The 19,469-nt window shown below is 45.0% G+C and overlaps 1 protein-coding gene and 1 pseudogene across 1 annotated transcript; both read left to right on the top strand.

Moving 5' to 3' along the window:
- The window catches only part of LOC141649468 (zinc finger BED domain-containing protein RICESLEEPER 2-like), a 45,517-nt pseudogene extending 29,334 nt beyond the window's left edge, over positions 1 to 16,183 (top strand).
- Positions 16,184 to 17,886: 1,703 nt separating this feature from the next.
- Positions 17,887 to 18,720, top strand: LOC141646223 (uncharacterized). Its single transcript, XM_074454194.1, has one exon. It carries the CDS (start codon positions 18,249 to 18,251, stop codon positions 18,585 to 18,587), a length of 339 nt encoding a protein of 112 aa, XP_074310295.1. The 5' UTR covers positions 17,887 to 18,248; the 3' UTR covers positions 18,588 to 18,720.
- Positions 18,721 to 19,469: the final 749 nt, after the last annotated feature.

Raw genomic sequence — 19,469 nt, 5'->3', positions numbered from 1 at the left:
ATGTCAAACTCTAGTCAGCCAATCATTACCGATATATGTTGACCAGTTGACAGTAACAATATTACTTCCCAATTGTATTCTTAAAATGAGATTTAATAATGATATTTAAATCATGTGATCGCACTATTGTTGAGGACACATTTCCCAACAAAAGATTGCTATCCCTTGCCTCGAATAGATAGTTTAATTGACGCTACAGCAGGCTACACTATGCTGAGCCAGCTAGACACCTTCTCAGGGTATCATCAGGTATTCATGGCCGAGGAAGACATGCCTAAGTGCGCATTCATCACCATACACGGCACATACATGTATAAAATGATGTCGTTCGCTTTGAAGAACGCTGGCGCAACTTACACTAGGCTGGTGGACAAAGTGTTCCAAAATCAAAAAGGGCGAAACATCGAGGCTTACGTCGACGATGCTATTGTAAAAAGCAAGTTTGACAGCGAGCACTTGGCCGATTTAAGCGAGACATTTTGTTCACTAAGGAAATATAGAATGAAGCTCAACCCAAAGAAATGCAACTTCGGTGTCCGGGCCGGCAAGTTCCTCGGCGTGCTTGTCAGTGCCAGGGGAATTGATGCCAATCCGAAGAAAGTCCAAGCAATACTGGACCTACCGGAGCCGAGGAATCGAAAAGAGGTTATGACGCTGACCGGGAGAATGGCGGCACTTGCCCGCTTCATCTCTCGGTCGGCCGACAAGAGCACACCGTTCTTTAAAGTGCTGAAAGGGAATAAAAACTTCAGTTGGGGGGAGGAATAGAGCACGACTTTCGGCAATCGAAAGCTCACCTTCGACACTACCGACCCCCGTCCAGGCCGACGCCGGGGGAGACGCTATATCTATACTTAGCGATTACCTCGGCCACGGTCAGTGCCGTAATCGTCAGGGAAGAAAATAAGCAGCAATGCCCAATTTACTTTATCAGCCATACACTGTTGGATGCCGAAAGGAATTACCCACTAATCGAAAAAGCAGCCCTCGCCGTCGTCGTTGCCGCAAGGAAGCTAAAACCCTACTTCGACGCACATCCCGTGACGGTCTTAACCGACCAGCCATTGGAGAAAGCATTGGAAAAATTCGAAAAATCCGGCAGACTTATCAAATGGGCAGTGGAGCTATCCGGCCGGCATTCAAGACAAAACCGAGGCCTTCGATAAAGGGGCAAGCGCTTGCGAGACTTCCCCGGCCGAGTGCACATATCAAGAAGAATCACATCCCGGTGTGTGGGAAGTATATACCGACGGGTCCTCCACGGCGAACAGCTCAGGAGCCGGCATCCTTATCATCAGCCCTAACGGGGACGAGTTTGAGTACACCTTGAAGTTTACCTTCTCGACCTCAAACAGCGAATCCGAATATGAGGCGGTGATAACTGGAGTCGAGTTAGCTAGAGCTGCCGGGGCGGAGCATGTTGTGTTGAAAACAGATTCACCCTTAGTGGCTAATCAAATCAGAGGAGACAATGAGACTCGAGATGATGGGATGATAAGGTATCTGGAGAGGGTAAAAGCTGACACCTCAAAATTGAAATCTTTCCAAATACAGTGCATTCCCAGGTCTGAGAACAACCGAGCCGACGCTCTCTCAAAACTTGCCAGTTCAAGCATCAAGAATGTCAGTCGAACCGTGCTGGTGGATATCAGGAATGCTAAAAGCATCACTGAGACCGTCGGCATGGTGGGCGACATCCAAACCAAGACGACGTGGATGACTCCGATAATAAAATACAAACTGACAAATGAGTTGCCGGAGGACCGCAGTCTCTCGCAGAAGATAAGAAGGATCGCCTCAAGGTACTCAGTGTTCGAAGGAGAGTTATACAGAAGGTCAGTAATAAGACCACTCTTGAAATGTGTCGGCCCAGCCGACGCGGAGCTAATACTGATAGAGATTCACGAAGGCATCTGTGGACATCACATGGGGGCGAGAACGCTAGCCCACAAAGCTCTCCGAGCCGACTACTTCTGGCCTACCATGCTGAGAGATTCCAGAGCAAAGACCAAGAAGTGCAAGAATTGTCAGATGCATGCTCCGGTAATACATGCACCTTCCCGAGACCTGCAACCGGTGCTTAGTCCCCTTCCATTTGCACAGTGGGGGATGGATCTACTAGGTCCATTTCCGACGGCCTCCGGAGGAAGAAAGTACCTGATTGTCGCCGTTGACTACTTCACCAAATGGGTCGAGGCTGTCGCGGTACCTGCCAAGACCACGGCGGCCGTAAGAAAGGTGATTTGGGAGAACGTCATAACTCGATTTGGGTTGCCCCAAGTCATTGCATTTGACCACGGCCGAGAGTTTTGGAGCGACATGGTAATGAATTGGTTGGAGGAGCTCGGTATCAAATTTGCATACTCCTCCGTCTGCCACCCTCAGAGCAACGGGCAGGCGGAGGCAGCCAATAAAACAATACTGAACGGGCTGAAAAAGAAGGTTGAAGATCTAAAGGGAAGATGGGCTGATGAGCTACCCGGCGTCCTGTGGTCCCTTCGAACCACGGAGAAAGAAGCAACAGGGTACAGTCCATTCCACCTAGTCTATGGGTCTGAGGCCGTCCTGCCAATTGAAACAGCGGTGCCGACATTCAGAACGCAAACTTTTGACCCAGTCGAAAATGAGGAAGGCCTAAGAGCCTCCCTAGACCTGGTCGAAGAAAGTCGAGACACGGCACGCTCAACTTGGTAGTTTATCAAAACCGAATGAGAAGAGCATACAACCGTAGGGTCCAGAAAAGGAACTTAAGAGTAGGAGATCTAGTCCTGAGAAAGTCGGCCGCAACAAACAAAGGAAACATCCATGGTAAAATGACGGCCAACTGGGAAGGACCCTACAAGGTGGTTGAAGAAATGAGGCCGGGGACATACTGGCTGACAGACATGGAGGGTGTTCCTCTAATGAGCCACTGGAACACGGACAACCTTAGGAAATATTTTGTATAGCGGCGGAGGTGTCCGAGACCGTTGTGGGCACCCCAGCGCGTGATTATACCTTATGAAGAATGACCCAAATTTTCCATCAAGATGCTTGTCCCCTCCGTAGTCGTACCAAGGTAGACGCCACGGCCAAAGCCGGGCAGTCACCGCAATGGCAGTTGGTACTCGCGAAAGCGACCAACATGCTTAGTAGACGCCACGGCAGTCACTACAAATGCAGTTGATACTCGCGAAAGCGACCAACATGCTTAAGAACGTATAAGTACAGTTGAGAACGCAAATCTGACTGCCCCGGCCAATCCGGGAGTGGCAGAGGAAGCGATCAATATGTCTATAGATACGAACGCTGTCGAGCCGTAACCCCGATTGCCTCGGCCAAAGCCGGGAGCGGCGAGGAACAACGACCGATACGCCAACATGTTCACAACAGCGGTTGGGAAGCGTAAATCTGACCGCCTCGGCTAAGACCGGGAGTGGAGGAGGAAGCGACCGACATGCCAACATGTTTATACACGTTTAAGTACAGTTGAGATACGCATTCTAACTGCCTCGGCCAAACCGAAGGTAAAAACGAAAAAAAGCGCTCAATATGTTTAAAAACGTAAGAAGACAACTTAATGGAGGATGAGATCAAAAGCCTCGGCCAAGCCGAAGGCAAACAAACAAACTTTATTGAAAAATGTTTACAGGTGAGGCAAAACAAAGTCGACGGCCGTCCCCATAGGGATAGCCTAAACACAACCTACCAAAGTTTAACAAAAACAAAAGGTACAACAAAAGGTTACAGACATAAGACTTGAAGCGCCAAAAGGATGGCAGGAGGGAAAGGCTCAATAGTTGGCCCCCGAACAGTGAAGGCTCGTCCGAAGGGCCGGTGAATCCGGTGACGACCGCCCGTCTCCCTATGCCTTTTCGCTCGCCACCGGCAGCGGCAGAGCAAGACATCACCAACGATGGGCGGCCCGAGAGCCGACTTGGCAGCTTCACCTGCCTTTGCCCTCTCAGCCTCCTCCCTAGCCTCCTTCACCTTTTCAGCATGGGCCGCCTTGGCCTCAGCTTCCTGATCAGCCTTCGTCGCCTTCGCCTCATCCACAGCCTTGGCCTCCGCAGCAGCCGCCTTCTCATCAAGAAGCCGGTCAAAATCTTGCCACGGGAAGGTACCTTCAGGAAGGAGCTCTTTGATCGCATCCCTGGTAGCATCTTCAGCTTGGTCCCGGTACCGGGCACACATGTCAGGGATGATGACGGTTTTAAGCATCTCAACATCCTTCTCCCTCTGAGCAAGGATAGCCTTTGTGCTCTTGTGCTCCTTTGCCTCAGTCGAATGCAGGGACTTCCATCTATCCCTCTGCTCAACCATGGTATTATAACCGCCCTGAAATCTGGTCTTCTCCTCCCGCAGCTTAGCGGCATCAGCCAACGCAGCCTCAACCTTGGCCCTCTCGGCCAGGACCAGCTTCTCAGCTTCCTCCTTAAGCTTTCGCTCAGCGAGGAAGTCCTTCATGGCGGCCTTGAAGTCCTTCTTCGTCCTCTCAGCCTCCTTCTTAGCAGCGGCTAGCTCAAGCCTAAGCCGTTCGAGCTCAGGGGCAGATTGAGCCATAAGCTTTTCTTGCTCGATAAGCTGAGTGCCGGCTAGTTCAGCCCACCTCACCAGCCTTTTTGCCAACTTTACGCCGTCCTCCCTGAGCTGAACACAGGAAGCCTTCTGGGATGAGGAGTCGGCGTTGACATTTTTATCGCCCGTTTGCACAGGCTTCTTCCCCAATTGTCGTTCAGTAGGAACGACAGCCGGCGACGGTTGATCTACAAAAAATCCAGACAAAGCATCCATGTCAACATTCATTGACATATCAGAAAGCCTGTCATCAGGAATGCCTAAGGAACCTGCTAAATCCGAGCTATGGGTTAGATCCGTACCGGTCCTGGCCTTCTTGGATAGAGGGCCGGCTGACCCCTTTTCTTTCCCTGCCTCGGTAACAGCAGCAGCAGGCGTTGCCTCTTTTCTCTTATTTGAAGGAGGAGGACCCTCCACAATGGTGACCTCCTCTTCAACATCGACGACCACCTGCTCCTTTTGGACTACGGGGATTGAAGATTGAGCTGGAGTTGACGTCGTAGCCGCCGAAGACATTACTTTTGGTTTTTGGCGCGGCACGAAACCGCCAATCTCCGCTTGAGTCGCCGCCACATCCATTGCCTTCATCGCCTGCTCCATAAGCTCGTGCAGGGCCGGTCTGCGAACACGTGGCGCGGCCTTAGGATGCAGCTCAATAACTCTCCCGTCCTGATCAAGTCCCAACTTGTTTAAAATGGAGACGGAGAGATCCCGGCCAAATCGATCTGCAAGAAACGAAGTCAACAGTTAAGCAAAAGAAGTAAAACAAAGCTCAAATACAGAAGCATAAAAGCAAAGGTGGGCCTCATACCGACCCCACTCACCCTGGCCGAGGGACGGTATGAGGCCGACATGGCAAAGCGGCTCGTCCTGAAGAACGATCTGCGTCGGGGGCATCCATCCCTTCGGCGTGCCATCCTTCTCAGCCTCAAACAGCCTCATTGCCCGCGTTTCGTCCTCTTTAAGATAGACCTTCTTGGCTTCCATCTTAAGTTTATTACAGGAGACATATTTATCATGCTCCCCCTGACTCTCACACCGCAAATTAACGCGGCTCTGGAATGACCGAGGCAGTGGATAGTTCTCCAGAACCTCGACGTATACCCACCGTCCCTTCCAATATTTGCAAGACGTCAACTTAGAAACGGTAAAGTAACCCGGCTCCGTCTGCATGCTGTACCACCCCGTGCCACCTAGGGTGGTCTGCCGAAGATGGTGGAGCCGGCGGAACAGGTTAACCGTTGGGGCCTCCCCCTTAAAGAGACAGAGCCACACAAAGCCAATAATCGTCCTGATGGCCAACGGATGCAGTTGTGCCACGGCGACGTTCATGGCTTTTATTACGGCAGCAACGTGTTCATTAATAGGAAACCGGAGCCCATACTCCAGGTGTCTGATGTACACGCCGATACAGCCTTCGGGAGGGTAACAGACTACCTGATCACCCTTAGGGACAATAATTCTATACTCCCTGCCGAAGGAGTAATGGTCTTCAAAAAGTTCAGGACCAGAACAACTAGCGAACTTGTTCGTCCAAACACGATCGGGATTGATCGAACAGGCTTCACCGTGCCACAAGAACTGCGGCCTCTCTACATCAGAATGGGTCGCCTCATCATCCTCATCATCAAAACCCTCCAAATATTTCTCATCAATTTCAGGAGAAGGCGACTTGGGACCCCCAATCCTTATCGGGGTGACAACCAGTGGCTCCTGTTCATCAGGACGCGACGGTTCGCCCCCCGGCGCAGAGGTACTGGGTTGAGCATCAGCAGAAGACATGGTGACAATAAATACTTAACAAATAAAAGTTGGAAAAATTTGTTTGTTTACCTTGGAAGAAAGTGTTACGCCGAGTAACGCTTCGAAAGTTAGAGAGAAAACGCTTCAGAAAAACCTAGAAAGAAGAAATTTTTTAAGAAAATGAAGTTTGATGGTCAAAATGAGGGGCACACTGCTCTATTTATAGAGCAAAGCCCATTCAATTGACCAATCAGAGCAAGGCCCATGAAGCGTCAACCAATCAGCACCAGGCCACGTGTCAAGCATGCAGCCACGGAATGTCAATCGACATACAGTTACCAATCTTCTTTGACACGCTTCATGGTATCTATTGCAACGCCACCGATCAACCAAGCTTGACAAAGACCGGCGGCAATCAAAGCACACGGCACTCAACCTTGGTCTCGGCCAGCGCCATTTTGTTTTCCACATTCGATGTCCATTACACATCCATGTGGAGGGGGGATATGGTACGGCCTGAACAGAACCAAGCCGAGGAAGAAGTTCAACTTGCGCAGAATACGCTCAACACTCATCGAAGGTCCATACCACGGCATAGACTACGCTGGGGGCAAATTGATGGGGCATATTCTGCACCCGCTGCCCGAGTCAACATATTGAGCAAGGTCAAAGCCAAAAGACAACAAGTCAAAGGAAAAACAGCCTAACCGACACAGCCTGTCGGCCTGCCACTTGGGTCTCGGCTAGGCAACTAGCTGGCCGAGAAGCATATCCGCATACTCACATCCAGTCCCCTCGGCATGGAGTCAACCAGGCCTGCCAGCCTGCCATGGGTCCCTCGGCCGAGGGTAAGATAGTCTTTCCACCTGCTACGACCACTTGGCCACTTGGCCACTACGTGACAAAAGGTGAAAGTCTATAAATACTCCACTTCTCTCATTGAGAAAAGGATCCGAAAACTATCCGAATATCATCTAATAATCTCACAATCCCAGACCAACTGAATAAATTGGTATAAACTCCCTTATCTCTCTACAATATACTTTGCCAAGTTAACATACAACTTATCTCTTTAAGTTTACTGACTTGAGCGTCGGAGTGAGTACGTTCGGCCCCAAGCCGAGCCCTCAGTTTGTTCATCTTAAACAGGAGAGGGCGAAAGGAAGAGACAAGCAACGACATCATTCTACAAGCTTACGTGGTCACAAATCTGCTCCGAAATTACACCCGAAACAGTTATCTTCCCCGAAGAGGAGTGTGACAGCTTGTCCGTCCAGGCATGGTGACGGTTTGGACTCAGTTGATGCAGCTTCGATGTTGTCGGGGACAAAATAGCAGTCTTAGAAGACTTCCACTCCCGGGTATCTAGCCCTGGCCACAGAGTCATAGATTGGCTCCGGAAAGCCGTGGTAGAGTTCAGACTCTCCTTCGGGGATAAAGTATCCGTTGAGAGTCAGGTGGTAGGGACGGAGGATAACCCCGTGCTTCTTGCGTTTTCGGATTAGGAGGTTCATCTCCTGGATATCTTTGTCAGTAGGTTCGTATCCCAGCCCAAAGGGAATGTTGGGGACCTTAGCTTGTTTTAAGGGAGGCAATGGGTCCTTTAGTTGATTGAGCGGCAAACCCGGGAAGTAACCCTGACGCATCATGATACGGTTGATCGTGAGGTTGGTGAACGGGTCACACTCAGAGGTTGCAGGTTCATTAGTTATGGCGTTCACGGCTTAGAAACCCCACATTTCATTGTCGTCCTCCTCAATGGCTTGGGAGGCTACCCCTCTTCTCATAACTGCTTTGATTGGGGAAGCGGGAATCGTGATCGTTTTCCCGTTGAAGGGAACCCTGATCTTTTGGTGGAGCGTTGATGTGACCGCCTTGACGGCGTGAATCCAGGGACGTCCCAGGAGCATGTTGAAGGACGCGTCGATGTCGACCACTTGAAAACTGGTTTGCCTTTCCAGTGGCCCGGTTGCGACGGTTAAAGTGACTAGCCCAGCGACCTTGCGACGAGTGCCGTCGTAGGCGCGTACTCCTTGATTCGTTGGGATTAAATTAGATTCCTTTATACCTAGCCTGTGGGCAGTCTTGAGAGGAATGACATTCACGGCGGAAGCGTCATCTACGAGAACCATTGGTATATTTTTTTGGAGGCATTGTACGGTGATGTACAGAGCCAGGTTATGATTGGCTCCGAACAGGGGGATATCCTCGTCGAAGAAGACGACCGGGTTACTCAGATCAGGGGCGTCTCTCGTCATATGTGCCACTATTTCTTCTGGGGAAGAGGTGGAGGGCACGGTTAATTTCCCCAAGGCCTGCAGTAAGGCCTGTCGGTGCTCAAAAGACGTTGTGATCAATTGCCAAATTGAGATTTCGGCCTTTGCTTTCTGGAGCTGTTTCAGGATTGAGTTCTCGGGAGCCTTTGGTTGAGTGTCTGCTCCCAGGACGATTTGGTCATTCGTTGTTGGAACGACCGCTGGGTTGCTCGGATTCTGATAGGGACGTCCGGACCGGGTGAGATGTCTGATTTCCTTCGTCCGCTTTTCCTTCCCCGGGATGACATATACATCCTCAACATCATCTGGCCATATGCCGTTAATTTCAGGGTCTCGAGGATACCTTGGAGGGGTATTCCTCGGTGGGTAGTTCTTGTGGGGAATATTTTTGTGAGGGCGATTTTTATGGGGGTAGTTATTTTGAGGGTAATTATTTTGAGGGTAGTTATTTTGAGGGTAGTTATTTTGAGGGTGATTTTCGTGAGGTCTATGCCAGAATGGTCGCGGGAGCAATCCATCCTGGGGTGGGTAGTTTTGAATGCTTGGGGAATTCTCCCTCGGACGCGGTGTTGGGGGTTTGAAGATGAGTCGACGGTAGGCGTCGTCGAGTCGGGTGATTCTCTCAGAGAGGTTGGCTATGGCCTCTTCAACTTGCTGAAACATAGTGAGCATGGTGGCAGCACTGAACACGAACACTCCGTCTGAAGGATCTTTTTCCAGAACGTTCACCTCGTCGTCAATTGGCGAGATGAGATGAGAGCAGTCTAGGGTCGGCTCATCGTCAGAGATGGCGTGAATTCCCAGGGGATTCGTCTTGTTGTTCGGCTTAGTTGGTGGGGGTATAGGCAAATCTCCCTTCTCAATCATGTCTTGAATGAGGTGCTTGAGTTTGAAGCAATTTTTGGTATCATGCCCTTTCCCTCGATGATACTGGCAGTAGGCGTTGGGGTTCCAAAATCGGGATTTCTTGGCGTCGGCCGGGTCCGGGGTGGGCCCGATCGGTTGTAACTTCCCTTGGTCCATGAGCCTTTTCAAGGCACTTGCATAAGTCGACCCTATGTTGGTGAACACTCTCTTAGGGCGTTCAGTTTTCTTGGCAGATGGTTCGACGAGGTTAACCTCATCAATCTTGTTTGTCTGTCCGTAAGGGCGAGATCCGGTTGAGGTGGATCCTTGATAACCTCTGCCAGTGGTCTTTGCTAAGACACTCTTTCGGAGGTCGTCCTCAATACGTGTCCCCAGAATCTGCAGATCTTGAAAAGTTTTGATATTTTGATACTTCAGTAGGTTGGCATAAACCGGGCAGAGGTTGTTGACAAATTTTTCCACCAGAGTTGATTCACTCGGCTTACTGACCAACTGAGTACTCACCCTCCTCCAACGGGTTAGGAACTCAGTGAATCCTTCCTTGTCGTTTTGGGTTAACACCTCGAGAGTACGGGTGTTGGCCTGGATTTCGACGTTGTCGGCATACTGTTTGGCAAACTCAACTGCGATCTCATCCCAAGTGGTAAGGTTTTTCGGGTCCAATGAGTAGTACCATTGGCGAGGAATCGGCTCCAAAGAGGATGGGAAGATTCTGGTAAAAAGCTCATGTTTGACCCCCTTAATGGCCATGTAGTCTTTGAAAGCACGGATGTGGTTGAGTGGATCTTCCACTCCCTTGAACTTAGGCACATCAGTCAGGGTGAAGTTGTCAGGTAACTGGTCCCCAACAGGTTCGAACCTTCGGTTATTTTCAAGGTGGATGTTGTTACCCCGGGCTAGGAGTTGTTCTTCCAAGAGTTTCACCTCTTCTCGGTTTCGATCGAGGTGGGGTATTATGTTCCCCAATTTCCTTGTTCTCGAGGGCGTCGATACGGGTCTCGACGCGATCCAGGGTGACCTTAAGAGCGGTAAGCAGGCTGGCTAGCTGATCAGTTGTGAAATCTCTGTTGTTATCATTGTTGTTGTGGTTGACAGACGAAGTTGAAGACGGGGCCATTGTTCTGAGGCAGAAAAACGGCTCACATTACAACTCAATCCGACACGGTTCCAAGACTGAACGCAGACAACACAAAGGACGAGACAAAGATCAACTCAATAAGACGGGGTGACCTTGTGTGGTCCCTCGGTGCTGACTCGATTTGTGACGTGACGGTGTTTGACCGAACCTTTGACATGAGTCCAACATGATGGCGTGACGTCATTGGACGGGTCTCGTGCTGAGACGACTCATAATTAAAGACGTATAAGTACGTTTGCTTTGACTCGATAGACACGAGGCGGAATTGGAATGGTGGACTGAAGTTTTCGAAAATAGAAATTTTCAAAAAGATTCATTTGTCGCTTTAATGGGCGGCTTCCGAAGATAGAAATCTCCGCAAGTCGATCAGTTGAAAGGGTTGTCTTAAGTTTATTTGCAAAAGATGGTTTGAGCTTGATTCGGCTCGGAAAACAGTGTGTTGCTTCCCAAGACGGTTTTGAAATTCAAAATTGTATGCTTTGAAAATCGGGTTTGAAATGTTTGAAAAGGTCTCGGGGACGGTGCATGGTCCTCGGGATCTCGAAAGTGTCTCGAGAAAAGGGTGTGTGCTTTTCTCGGGTTTTGAAAGAGCCATTGTCGGCGCGAAACGGGTTAAAATCCGTGTCTAGACGCGGAGATTATAACGGCGTAAAAAGGTGATTTGAAATGGTTATGCAAAACCGGGTTTGAAAATCGTCATTATGACGGCCTAGAAAGGCGTGTTGAAATGGTTATACAAAACCGGGTTTGAAAATCGTCATTATGACGGCCTAGAAAGGCGTGTTGAAATGGTTATACAAAACCGGGTTTGAAAATCGTCATTACGACGGCCTAGAAAAGCGTGCATCGGTCGGCGAAAGACCGAGGTTTGAAATGGCCATTATAACGGCGCAAAAAGGGTGTTTTTGAAAGTTTGAAAATGACACGGAAGGACTTATGATCAAATAGCACATAAGCACTCACAGTTCATTATATTATGCATCATGCTGACACGGGTTTTGGCTTAGAAGGGTGGGTTACACACCAAGCAATCAAACCCCGATTTGCGAGAGGGATAGCAATCCAAACAAAATGTGTAAGGAGGGTGCCCTAGCCTCGTGCTCGAAAGTGATGAAAGCTCTTTGACGAAACAGAAATGTGTAGCGTCAATGGTATGCTTGACTCAATCGGGATTCGAAACACGGGGATGAGAAAACTCACGCCGACGGGACGAGCCAATTGGTCGAAAAGGGTTAGGTTGTGGGCCCAGACAAGGAACCCGACCGTGACCGTAAGATTAATTAATGCATTCCAACCAAGACCTCGTTCGAGTCTCACCATCTAGGGATCACAAAGATGTAAGTGTCCTAGTTTTCCCCAGCGGAGTCGCCAATCTGTGGACATGGCTCACCTACACGCCTAGCCAATTTGTGGACGTATAGCAGTCTTTTGAAAGCCACACTCGGCGGCGTAAAAATGCCTTCGACCGGATCGTTTTAGATCGGTCGGTTTCGTCTCGGTAAGGGTCTCGAAACGATTAGAGATGTTCGGAGTCACCACCAAGCATTTGTGGGATGCCTGGAACCCGTTCGAATTCCACTTTATACCTCGGTCAAATCGAAGCACAAAGCAGCGTTTGACATAGGTACTAAAGATAAGGAAATCGTCCCTCTTTAGCATCCTATCTCTAGAATGACTCTCGTACGCCCTGGATAAGGTCGTCCACTATCCAAAGTTTCTGAGTAAGAGGTGAAGGTACGTATTGGGAAGCCCTTTAATCAGACACCCAATCTCGCCCGCGTTTAGCGGCCTCTACTGATCGATCTTGGTTGGTTGAATGCAAAAGTTGATAAAACGATTTAAATGCATGAATGCGCATCCAATAATTTAAACCTAACATGTGAGAGCTTTCTAAGTCGGTTGATTTAATCCAAATATCAAGTATAAGATGTCGAGTTGGATTAATGGTTGATTTGCATACAAGACGGAAATTAAACATCCATTTACCGTATTAGGTTTAGGGTGCATAATATGATCCATTTGTCTTAGTAAGGCATTTTTCAAATATGGTTTTGAATAATCGAATAGTCATCTGATCCGTCCTATATCCGGGTTAACCGGAGTCGGGATCGTCCTAGACTAATCTTTGGAAGGAACGGGCCTGTACTGACGGCTATAAGAGGCGCGAGCCAGCCGGCGGTGTAAGGGGCCTCCCTCTGGTTTTGAAAATGAGAAAGAAAAGGCCTGCTTGAGGCGCGGGTTAGCCAACGGTTGTATGCCGTGTTCTGACTGTTTAGAAAACGTTATAAAACATGTTAAAAATGGTTTTTTGAACCCGGTTTGGTTTTGAAAGGGTCGTTTAGACCGCATTTGTTGATTTGAAGAACTAGACTCGAATAATCGTCATTATTTGATGATATTCGGTGTCGGGTTCGGTTTGACAAACTTGACATGAATAGTTTTGAAAATGATTATGGACTAATTGTTTTAAGTCCATTTTGAATGTAATTAGTCGGTACTCGTCATCGTACCCGGGTTAAAATCAGGCATGGTGTGTAGAACCAAGGATGATTTTGTGTTGGTGACTAATGTGTTTGTTTGAAAATGTAAAGAAATGAAATAAAAGGCTTTAAAATACCTTTTAAATGTCATTAACCAAATATTATCACCCAAACACGGATTTAACCGTCATGGTATGAAGAACCAAGGGTGAAAAATGCTTTATGGTTAAAACATGTGAAATGAAACAAAAGGTTTCGAAAATACTTGAAATGGTAAAAACCGATTACAAATATGAAAAATGGATTAAGGGAAATGACGAGAACAAACACAGTTGATCTCTGGTCTGAGTACCCCATTTAGGCGTGAGCCATTTGGCGACCTAAGGGGCTTCTGCCTCAGACCAAAAATCGGTTTTGGCTCGTTTATCCCATGTTTTGGTTCATGTTATGCATGTTTTAGCATGTTAAAGTCATGAAACAAATGAAAACATAATAAAAGAGGACTTTTACACCCTCATACTTACATGTTTGGTTATGCCGAGTGACCGACGTAAGTGTAATAACTCGTTTGATCGGAAAAAACTCGGTTTAAAACCGTTTTGATAAGTAAAGAGTGTTTTAAAAGTTTAGTGATGGTGTAGTGGTCAAAGTGGTCGGTCAAGTGGTTTAATGCTCGATGACGGTACCAAACAATGTGTAAGGCTCGTGTTTACGATCGGTAGGTCGTAAATACGCGTCGGATTGTGACTTAAGAAGTCGACTCGAGAATTTTAAGGGAGAAAAGAGGGGGCGGACACTCGCGTAAGTCTCAAATGGGTGGCATTTGAGGGGTATTTATAGGAGAATGAGTGGTTGTGTGAGTTTTGAGCGACGTGGCCACCTGGGCTGCTCAAAGAGGCGCGAGCCACGTTGCGGCACTTCGAGTTGTGTTGTCACTATCACAACAAACGCAATCATGATTTGTTCTATCCTAGGTTTTGTAGTCACATGTTTGGTACTTGACCAACATGAATCCGGGAAAACTTAGCATAGAAGGTTTGAGATATTTTGGTTTTTGTGTTTGACTCGGTTTGACTTGTTGTTGGAATCGGGATTTGAATTTTCGAGTCGGTTTTTGGTTCGGTGTCGGTTTTGACTCTAGTTAGTGTCATTGCGACCCCGTCGTCGTCCATTAAACACTCCAGGTATTTTTGAAATGTTTTGAAATGTTTTGTTTTTGAAATAGTTTTAAGTTTTCCGACGTAAAGTTGTACACAAACTGTCGATCAAACGCTGCGATCCCAAAACATGTTGTAGTCCGATAATCGTCGGGTGTTTGTTGGAGTCTCAGCAGATACTGGGTATCTACAGTGTCTTTGATCCATCTCTAGGGGTTGGGGATGAGTATGCATTACTCTCCATGTTACTAAGTTAAGACCCACATTCGGATTTAAACTATCATGAAGGCTAGGACTTTGTACCTTTGAGTTTTTGTCGAGGACCCTTGGATCCGAGTATGGCCCTTGTGTTCCATAAGCTTGTTCTCTTCCCATCCGGCTATAGCTCCTTTCCTTATCACGGAGTGGTCCTTCTTTCTTTGTTGATGTTGGAAAGAAGTTGTTGAGGGTATTCAACACGTAGTCACATTTCTTGGAGAGTCGTATTACTTGAGTTTCGAATCCAAGTAGCCTTTCTTCACTCATGGTTGTTTTTTGTGTTTTTGAATGTAGTTGAGGTTTAGTGGACTCACAAGAAGGATTACCAACCCAAGACTAACACAACAATGGAATTGTGTTAAACCTTTGCTCTGATACCAATTTGAAGTAAAACTCTCAAGACTCGGATTTTGATTGAAACTGACTCGATTTGGACAGTGAATGAGACTATTTAATTGTGATAAAAACGACTAAAAACTAAACAGAAACTCTGAGGACTGCAATCGAACAGTCGGCAGAACTGTTTATAACCACGGTTCCAGAACTCTACAATCGAATAGAGTAAAGGATGTGATTAAGATATGACTTAATCCAAGCACTAAGCCACTAGACTAAGCCTAAGGATAATTTCAAGCACACAACAAAGAAAATACCTGACTCTAAGTACTAAGCAAAAGAGGATTTCCCAGCACTAAGCAAAGGAGATTAGTAGAAATCAATGTTTCTAACTTGTGTTTATTCATTCATCAAATTCTGATTTTCTCATGTCTAACTTTGGCTTTTATACTACAAGCCATACAATCTTGACCCTTGATTACAAACTAAGATCTAAGGCTCACATAAGGGCCGAAAAAACAACAAGAAAAACGGTCCTCTAGACCTTACACAACTTACACAAGACAGTGACATAAAGCATAATGACACAACCTTCCTTTGGCATGTTCTATTGACTTATTTATAATCACAATAGACCTTTTAGAAGCTCACAAAACCGGTTCATGCTTTTGGTAGCCTTCCAAAGGTGCATTAGAACTTGCTTGTTCAAAAGAGGAAAGGTTGAAAGTGACCCCTTGATAGTCTCTAAAACCGTGTAGATGTCCCCATCACTCGGTTTTCTCCCTTGTTCCACATGGTTCAATTCCTTTTAAGACAAAACATAACATGTAAAAATCCTCCAATCCTTGATATGAGGATTCTAGGCCAAAAGTTCGACATTTTCTTTAGACGGGTTTGGTCTTGGACCTCAAATTGCGTGATGGTCCAAAATCGGGCTCAATGGGACTAGGTGTGCCTTGATTTGCTTCAGAAGGTGCTCTAGAACCTCTTTGGTCAAATTGTTTCCATTTATGGAATTCGACATATTTGATGCTTGAGAGGGTGATCAAATACCGTAGTGCCTTTGAACACGTGATGATTGATGACGAGTATACTGGCTGGCATTTGACAGAAGAAGAGTGGTCTGGGGTTGAAAAGATTTTCGAGCTTCTGAAGCCTCTTAAAAACATTGCTAATCTCTTTATAGGAACTAAGCACCCGATAGTCAATTTATACTACATTGATGTTTGGATGATTGACGGACTTCTTAAGGAGGCTTTGGAGGATAAAGACCCTGAGATTAGTTACTCGGTCACTGGGAGCTCTACTCGGTCTACTGCAGGTTCACTAGGTTTAGTCTGGGTCTTACTTGGTCTAGTCTATACTTACTAGGTCCATCAAACACTCCACTAGGTTCATTGTAGGGTCACACCTTACACCCGAGTGGTCTCTCACGCATCCCGAGGTCTCCTCTACGAGTCCCACAATATCCAGGTATTACAATTTTACATAGTAAAATAAACCCACTTGCTATAGATATGAATACCCAATATGTGAGCTACTATATTTCACAATATTTACATCTCAATTATTCTATATCATAAATAACTATTTTCTTATTTTTTTTACACAAATGCAATCCCATATCTACTAGCAGAATAAAGATCCTCAAAAAATAACCTCCAAAATGCTCCAATTTAGTCATGGAAATAAAATAAATTTTCTTTAATTAATAACTAACTAATCTTTCATTTAAAAAATAACAATCTTTTCATCCACCTATAATATTTTCATCATTAAACTTTAAAATGTAACCTTTTAACTAAAATTAAATAAATTTGGTATAAATAAAACTACATTTTTTTTTGGTAACGCGTAACATCTCTCATTGGCAGCCTAAGGCGATACACCTTTGAGAGACCAAACTCCGAGAGATACGCGACAGCACGGTAAGCCGACACTCTCTTTTAACAAACCCCGAAGGTCCCCGTGCAATAACTGCATACTGCCCATGTAGGGAGTCGATTCCGAGACCTCGCAATTCATGCGAGTGCATGCTTTGAGGGTGACCCCCGCTTCATTGCACTCATAGCACTTGGTTTAAAACTATAACCATTTATAACCATAAATTGTTATTTAAAGAATTTATGAAAAGAATTTGAGAAAATTTAAAAAAATAAAATTACTAGATTTCAGGTAATTAAAATATTTTCATAAAAATAATCATTTCATGAAATTATTCAATTATCTTGTTTAATTTTTAGATTAACTATTTTTATCAAATCAAAATAAAATTCAATGATGAGAAATATGAAAATTAATGACTGTAAAAGTAAAAAAAAGTATATTATACCGCGGAATATGCGGGGTCTATACTAGTAAACTATAAATAAAAAATAATTCAAAGCGTATTTTTTCTCTATTAATCATTAACTCCAAGATGACTCGACCCATTTGACCCGAAAATAACCTGACCAACATAACTGAAAAATTCTGAAAACTTGAAATAACCCACCCGTCCGAACAAACCTGATAATGTTTCAGACCTTAACTAACTCGACTTGATCTGACCCGACACAAACCCGACCCGATTGACCATGTGGCAAGTCTACTCATGAGATCGTTGAGATTGCGTAGCCTAATGAATCGGTAACTTTTCACTCCCCTCATATTCACAATAAACTTTCCCTTTCATTTTGACACAAAAATTAAGGAAACACACTACCCCACCATATATATAAATTTGGACCACACAAATACACTACTCCACCATACAATTAAATTGGACAACACAAACACTTACCTAAAAAGGAAATCGGGAAGTTATTGTGAATAGACGGAAAAGGAAATATAGAGGTTTATATTGAATAAGAGGGAGTATATTATAAAAACTAATCTTCCTTAAAATCGAGGTATCCATCTTAATATTAAAACGGGTCGAATAATATCCCACACGACTATATAAGATGAATCTTTTTGTTTTTCCGTGTATATTCTATTTTTATCTTATTTATGTGTCCCAACTCCCAGATAGTCACACTTGACCGTCTTAGGTTAGGACGGATATTCCAGTCTTAAATGAAAATTTGACTTTATTTTTCCATTTTCCAACTAAACACAGAAGGCAACCTTTCAACCATTCTAATGATTGTATCCTCTCATTACTCTATCACTCTATCCTCCCATGATCCCATCTTAATCTTTATCTCTACGTCAGGTTTTGCTTCAAGTAATCGATGATTGTATTAGTCAACCTTCATTAAACCTTCCCAAATCTGGTTTCTAAATTCTTCTACCATACTTGCATAACAAGACGAAAATCTTTCTCACGCACCCAAAGCTTCCAAGCTTTTGTGCCGGAATCTGATTCTTATAGTCAAACTCACAGATATTTGCAGTTTATCCAAATTCAAAGAGTAATCCCAAATAAATCGTTTCTGGGGTTTGTCAGGTGGCAATGAATTTTAGAAACTTGGATGAATTCTGGGCGTTTTACATGAGCCAACACTCGAAAGCATCAACGAGACGATGGCACTTGGCGGGTACACTTAGCGCAGTCGTGACGTTGATTTATTCGTTGTTGTTCAACTGGAAGCTGATTATAATGGTACCATTGATCGGATACGGATTAGCATGGTATAGCCATTTCTTTGTAGAAAGGAATTTACCTGCAACATTTGGGCATCCATTTTGGTCATTGTATTGTGATTTTAAGATGTTTGGATTAATGATTACTGGTCAAATGGATAGAGAGATGAAGAGGCTTGGTAAACGCCCTGTTTTACAATCTTTTTAATTTAATTTGCACCACTTTGTACATATACCAGAGTACTGAGAATCTGTCTTTTCCTCATTCATCCAGTGTTTTTTTTTTTTTTTTTTTAATGTTGTAATATTACAAGATATTATAATAAAGGAGTTAACACTAAGATAAGGACCCGAACTATTGATTTGTTTTCCGTTAAGGACCCGACCTATAAATTTGTATAGTTAAGGACTTAAGAGTACTCCAAATTTGTCGTTAGATTGATTATCTACGGTTAGTACCTCCATTTCTTACTAGTAAAAAAAATTATCTTTGCTATGAGAATCAGCAATTAATTTACATGTCTTAGTGTAATATGTATCTCCCTTAAACTCATCATAGTCATCAAGCTAAAACAAATTGTTTAAACAAAAACAATCAACATGACAAACAAGACTTCCTTGAGCTTTCCTGCTTGAAATTGGGGTGTGGTTGGTAGAGAATAAACTAGGTCGTTAAAATACTAGAATTAAGCTACCAAATTAACAATTTATAAGCCAAACTATACTCTAGACTACTCTAAATGATAAAGTAATATAGTGCAAGTAAGGGTGGAATTAAAGAGAGGTCTTTTAAGCTAAAAACTTGAAATGTAAACTATTGACTACTAATGACAAAGCTATAGACAAACAAATGGTTATTCACAATAGCGAAACAATAGAGAGATACGTGAAAAGGGGGTTTTTGAGTTGATTGGTGACATGAAACAAAGTAAAATTAGCAATCTTAGTCTAACAAGAATATAACAAACACTTTGGTGAGTAAGATGATTGATAATTAAGAGAACTTGGTGCAATCCTACAAGTTCCAACTTTTCTCAAAGCAAGACTCTTTCCTCTCTAGCTTTCATTTACCCAACAACAATCCTCAAGC

The sequence above is a fragment of the Silene latifolia genome, chromosome 3, assembly GCF_048544455.1.
Source record: "Silene latifolia isolate original U9 population chromosome 3, ASM4854445v1, whole genome shotgun sequence".
In the NCBI taxonomy this organism is placed as follows: Eukaryota; Viridiplantae; Streptophyta; class Magnoliopsida; order Caryophyllales; family Caryophyllaceae; genus Silene; species Silene latifolia.
Note: the sequence above shows the minus strand (reverse complement) of the source record. Positions and strands in the feature narration are given on the sequence as shown.